We start from the raw sequence: 6,000 nt of genomic DNA, 5'->3' as shown, positions 1-6,000 counted from the left end.
CATTAGTTAAGAGTTCTTTATAATTTAATCAATGTACTACTGTAACATTCCAAAAAAAAAAACTCAGTTATTTTAAACACTAAAAAACAATTATGTGTATAAAAAGTTTAAATTATCATAGAACGGGGTTATATGGTAGGTCATATATTATTATAAATTTAAAATATCATAGAGCTTTGGTTAAATCATCATTTATAATTTTGTTACTACCATAAATACCAACTTTATATAAAAATCCAAATATTTATATTTATTTCAAATTTAACAGAAATGTATTCAATAATGAGTTGTATTAAGTCTCACATATATAAATATATATTTTTCTCCGTCACAAATATAAATATATTTACATATAAAATATATAAATTATTTTAACGAATCTGAGGTTCACTATATTAAAAATACACATATGATACTCATAATTCTTCTAAAATCCAGCCCATATGAATTCATCAAAAAAAAATATTGGCAAATACAACTATATTATAATTTGTATTATAACACAATACCATTTATATTAATCACTAAAGAAATTCAATCATTTTATTACACAAAATCACGAATATTACATATAAATTTTCAAATAAAATGGATTTGTGGTGTATACTATGGGGTAAAAATATAATTTGTTTAACAAAAAATAAAAAGAAATTTCCCTCCCGCTCTAGCGCAAATACGCATCTAAATTATTTTTTGATATATAAATCACAACGGATATATCGATTATGTTGGCAATCAAAAGATTATGATAAACAAACTTTGTATATAACCGTATGTATATATAAATTATAACGGTTAAAGTTTTAAATAAAAGATACGTATAAAATATTAGCCCCGTGGTGTAACACAGGGTAAAATCTAGTTACTTATTATTATTCTAAACATTATTGAGTCCATTAAATTCTCGCTTTAACAAAAAAAAATTAAAATTTTAAAAAATGGTGCTTAGTAATATAGTAGGGGTATTTATTATCCACTACGTTGTTTTTGAGATCCTAAACGTATCCAAGAAGCAACCCCCCTAGGGCAGTCAAAAATAAATAAATATAAAGTATAAAATGTAATAATATCTTTATGGTTCGTTCGGTGATACGAATCTACCTTTTTCTAGTATTGCATTAAATTTTGAATCATTTCCTTTTAGACGGACCTCTCTTAGACAAATCTCTCACAAATGAACCCATCAAGACAAGACATCATCTAACCCTCTATATAGCTAATTTCATGAATTTACTCAAATGTGAGTTGCTAATAATTTGCTAATAATTGATTAGTATTTCAGAAAAATTACGTATAAGCAAGTTAATTATTTTTTTTTTCAAAATAGTTTTAAAAGCAAGATGTGAATAGTAATCGTAGAATTATATACATTCAGAGAGACAGACAGTAAGTAAATATTGGACACTTTTGGATGATGGAACCAGCAAGCCGACAAAAAAGGAAGACACGTGTAATATAAATGGGAAAAACATAACAGAGGCAACACCACTACTACCATCACCATTGGTGTCCCGCAACCCGACGCCAACACCGAGCCGCGCGTCTTTGATCCGGCCGACCCTTTTCATTGACATCCTCCACCTTTTATATTTATTACTACTAACAGTACTTTCTTTTATTTTGAAACTATTTCCATTTTAACAGGACGTGCAACCAGTGAGTGAGTGATAATATCTCTAAGCGGGAAATCATGAAATGAGGTTTGGATTGGAGAAAGAAACAAAATGATGGAAGCATGCAAAAGCAGAGCTCACTTTGCAAGCAAATTATACGGGGCAGTGGGGTCTCACTCTCACTCTCACTCTCACACACGTGCATGCTTCTTCTTCTTCTTCTTCTTTCCCTACCCAAAAAATAAAAACACAAATCAATTACTATTATAATTTTGCCAAGACGAGAGAGAGAGAGAGAGACAGGGGTAAACAAATTCAAAAAAAGTAGGATAAAAGCAAGCAATTTATAAGTATGTAATAGTAGTCGTAGCAATATCGGAAAAAAAAAAAAAAAAGAAGAAGAAGGAGGAACAAAAAGAGAAATTCAAATCTTGACTTTTGTTGTTGTTGCCTGTTGGGTTACCTTTAGCTTTTGTTTTTCACTTTAGTCATCCATCGGGATCGCCGCTGTTGATTATAAAAAGAATGAAATAAAAGATCAAAAATCCATTAGGCATGCAGTGCTGGAGTTATATACTACTAATCTGGTCCCTTTAACTACTTTCGCTCCACGTATGTTTTCTTTTATTATTAAATAAAAATCTTACTGCTTATCAAATTCTACAGCCATATATATATATATATATATATATATTGCCCCCTACATCAATAATTGGTGCTAAAAACAAAATATATATATATATGTATCTTGATTACGTAGTTATGTGGAAAAATATATATAGAATTGGGTGACAAAGCCATTACAAAATTGTGGTAAACATATGGCTTTTCTGATTATCTATTCAATCTGCACCGTATTATTAGCTACGCATCTCCTTCCTTCTTATATGATGTTACCTCTGTTTTCCTTACACGGAATTAAGAGAAGCTACCTATGTACCTGCTGCTTCCTGGAAACCAAAAAGAAAGAAAGAAAGAAAGAATGTTTCACCTCTGCCGCAGGCTTTTTACAAGAATATATATATTTTCTTTTTTTCACGTCTGCAGGCTTTTAAATTTATCCGATTTATGTAAACTTCCTTTTTTTTTCTGCATAATAACTTCGTATTTCCAAAAGAAAAACAAATGAAATAAAGGAGATGTGAACATGATCCATTAAATTCGGCCTTTTTCTAAATTTATATGATAACTAGCGTAAGTATATCTTAATTAATCTTCGACCACTTTAAGAATTATTCTTCTCTTCATATAAAAACCGAAAAACGCCGGGATAAATTTTAGATTTCATACGTGCTTAATTAGCTTCTTTCCTTTAGATCAAAAGTACCAATCACATTGTTCTTTCTCTTTAGTAATTTATCTATTAGATCCCTGTGGGTCTAATAACAATATAATCTATGAATTTCGCTTCTTTTTTTTTTTAAAAAAAAAGAAAATGTTTTTATGATCACGGACAACGGTCTCACCGCCCACACATGTCTCATGGCTTTATTTTAGTCTATCTTTTTTTTTTTTTTTTTTTTGTAAACGAGTCTATCTTTTATTTATCACTATTAAGATATAATAGTTACTATAACAAATTTTTTATTTTTAAAAAGAGAGAGAAAAGACAAGTTTAGTGTTCACACGTCAAAGAAAAAGAAAGAGGATTCCCATGCACACGAACCAACAACACCCCGACCGGAGGAATTAGCCCTTTCTCAAATTTTAACTTCCTTCTCCTCCGTTTCACACTATTAGCTATAGACTCTACTTAGCTCCGAACCAAAATATAAATAGAATTGAACCAGTCGACATAACCGGACGTATGAAAGCGTCTACTGTCTTCTCTGACCTTACGCGTTGACCAGATGGCTCTAATTTTTTTCTTTTCTTTTCTTTTCCGAAATTATAACCGGTTACTGTAACTATTTCGTACTGTATATTATTAAACCTGCTATCGCCGGTCAATAAGGAAGAACTAATCAATGACCCTCCCTCTCTCTCTCTCTCCCTCTCTCTCTCTCTCCCGCATTCATTATTTAACACACAGAACAGAACACAGTGTTGTGACAAAAATATCAAAATCCTTTGGAGGAATCATCTCTTTCCTCTCTTCTTTTACTCTCACACTCATCATACATATATCCCTCTTTTAACCCTAATTAAAAAACTCGAATCCATCTTTTCTTCTGTGTTTTTGTTTTCTCCTTTTTTATTTGTTCGATCTCTGTTTTGATGCGATTTCTCTGTTTTTGATTCTTTTTTTTTCCCCGGGGAAAGCTGAGTGAGTGAGAGAAGAAGAAGAAGAAGAAGCAACAATGGAGTTTACAGATTTCTCAAAGACGAGTTTTTACTACCCGTCGTCGCAAAGCGTTTGGGATTTCGGAGATTTAGCGGCGGCGGAGAGGAACTCGTTAGGGTTTATGGACTTGTTAGGTTCTCAACCTCAGTATCACGACTTCCCTACTGTTTCTCCTCATTCTTTGCCGCAGCACCAGTCGCAGACGCAAACGCAGCTCTCGACGAAGCTGTCTTCTCCTGTTTCAACTATCCTTCAAGCTCCTCCACCTTCTCATAACGCCTCGACGGCAGAGCAACTTGTGGCGTCAAAGGTGGAATCTTTGTGTTCAGATCATTTCTTGACGAATCCACCGGCGACTCCCAACTCCTCGATTTCGTCTGCTTCAAGCGAGGCTCTTAATGACGAGAAACCCAAACGAGAAGACAACGATGGAGAGGAGGAAGATGAACAGGACAAGAGTCATACAAACAAACAGTGAGATTCTTTTTTCTTTTTGGGTTCTCTCTTGATCAATGTTATGAGCATAATTAAGCTGTTCGAGAAAAAGATGAAAAAGAAAGGTTTCCTAAAGTAACCATTTTTAATGTTATATGTATATTTTTCGTTGTTGTTGTGTTTTGGGTATGAACAGGTTGAAACCAAAGAAGAAGAATAATCAGAAGAGAGAGAGAGAGGCAAGAGTCGCATTCATGACAAAGAGTGAGGTCGATCATCTCGAAGATGGCTATCGATGGAGAAAATATGGTCAAAAAGCTGTCAAAAACAGTCCTTTTCCCAGGTTTTTATATCCTTCCTTTGACCATCTTTTCTTCTTTCTACACACACACACACTTAATACAAGCATAAGAAGAAGAAGAAGAAGACAACTTCAATCAATGGGCAATTTTAAAGCTGTAATAAGCTTTTCTAAATTTCATAAAAAAATAATTGCTTTTTCCTTTTCTGATTTGCTTGGGGACATGCATTGTCTTAATTTCTTTTGGGATCTAGTGTCCCATTGTTTCATAATTTTCACAATTTCCAAAGAATAAGAAACTTGAAACATGTTAATGGTGTTTCGTTTTGCAGGAGTTACTACCGTTGCACAACGGCTTCATGTAACGTAAAGAAGAGAGTAGAGCGATCATTCAGAGATCCAAGCACTGTGGTTACGACCTACGAAGGTCAACACACACACATTAGTCCACTCACGTCTCGTCCTATCTCCACTGGAGGTTTCTACGGATCATCAGGAGCTGCGTCGAATCTCGGTAATGGTTGCTTTGGCTTTCCTGTAGAGAGCTCCGCGCTAATCTCCCCTCAGTTCCAACAGCTTGTCCATTACCACCAACAACAAGAGCTCTTGTCTTGTTTTGGAGGAGCCAACGAGTACCTTAATAGCCACGCAAATGAGTATGGTGATGAAGATCGTGTGAAAAAGAGTCGAAGTTTGGTTAAAGATTATGGACTTCTTCAAGATGTTGTTCCATCTCATATGCTCAAGGAATGAGTAGTATATAGTCTATATATTAGTATTGTAATTCACTGCAGTATTGAATTAATCTAGCTATAGGTTTCTTAGATTGTATAATTGTCTAAAAGAAAAACGGATCTTTCGTTTTCGTGTAGGGGATATGTTTTCTTGTGGATCTAAAATTATTATAGGTACTTGAGCTTAAGTTTTCTCCATGGAATCACTACCCTAAGATAAATTTCAAGTTACTGTAACTTGAAATTGGTGTAAGTTAATTAATTCAATATTTTTTTTTTAAAAAAAGAATTGTTGTGAATAGTTAACATGGTTTTGTAAATAGTATAATTGGCAAAAAAAAAAAAAAACTTGAACGCATATGATTTTAATCGTATTTTTTTTTTAATTAACGATCATATATATAGTCTATATAAAATTGGTCTGTCTTTTAAAAACTTTTGCTATGGGCTTTGCATGAGCTCTATGTTTTCAATTTCATAGCTAGGTAGCTAGGCTTATATATAGTTGATGGTTAATTTTCAGAAAATCGCAAACTAATTTGATATACGGTTCAAATGCGTTCTAGGGTTTCAGGTTACTCTACCTCTACTCAAAGACAGAGTCAGTTAATGTTTTTTTCTTTTAGATTTTTT

General features: G+C 33.1%; 1 protein-coding gene across 1 annotated transcript; it reads left to right on the top strand.

The window, feature by feature from the left end:
- Positions 1-3,502: 3,502 nt before the first annotated feature.
- Positions 3,503-5,555, top strand: LOC17887586 (probable WRKY transcription factor 23). Its single transcript, XM_006293438.2, has 3 exons — positions 3,503-4,371; positions 4,529-4,675; positions 4,966-5,555. Exons 1-3 carry the CDS (start codon positions 3,914-3,916, stop codon positions 5,384-5,386), a joined length of 1,026 nt encoding a protein of 341 aa, XP_006293500.1. The 5' UTR covers positions 3,503-3,913; the 3' UTR covers positions 5,387-5,555.
- The last annotated feature ends 445 nt before the right edge of the window (positions 5,556-6,000 follow it).

The sequence above is a fragment of the Capsella rubella genome, unplaced genomic scaffold (assembly GCF_000375325.1).
Source record: "Capsella rubella cultivar Monte Gargano unplaced genomic scaffold, Caprub1_0 scaffold_4, whole genome shotgun sequence".
Classification (NCBI taxonomy): Eukaryota; Viridiplantae; Streptophyta; class Magnoliopsida; order Brassicales; family Brassicaceae; genus Capsella; species Capsella rubella.
The sequence above is the reverse complement of the archived record's forward strand: the minus strand, read 5'-3'. Positions and strand labels throughout refer to the sequence as shown.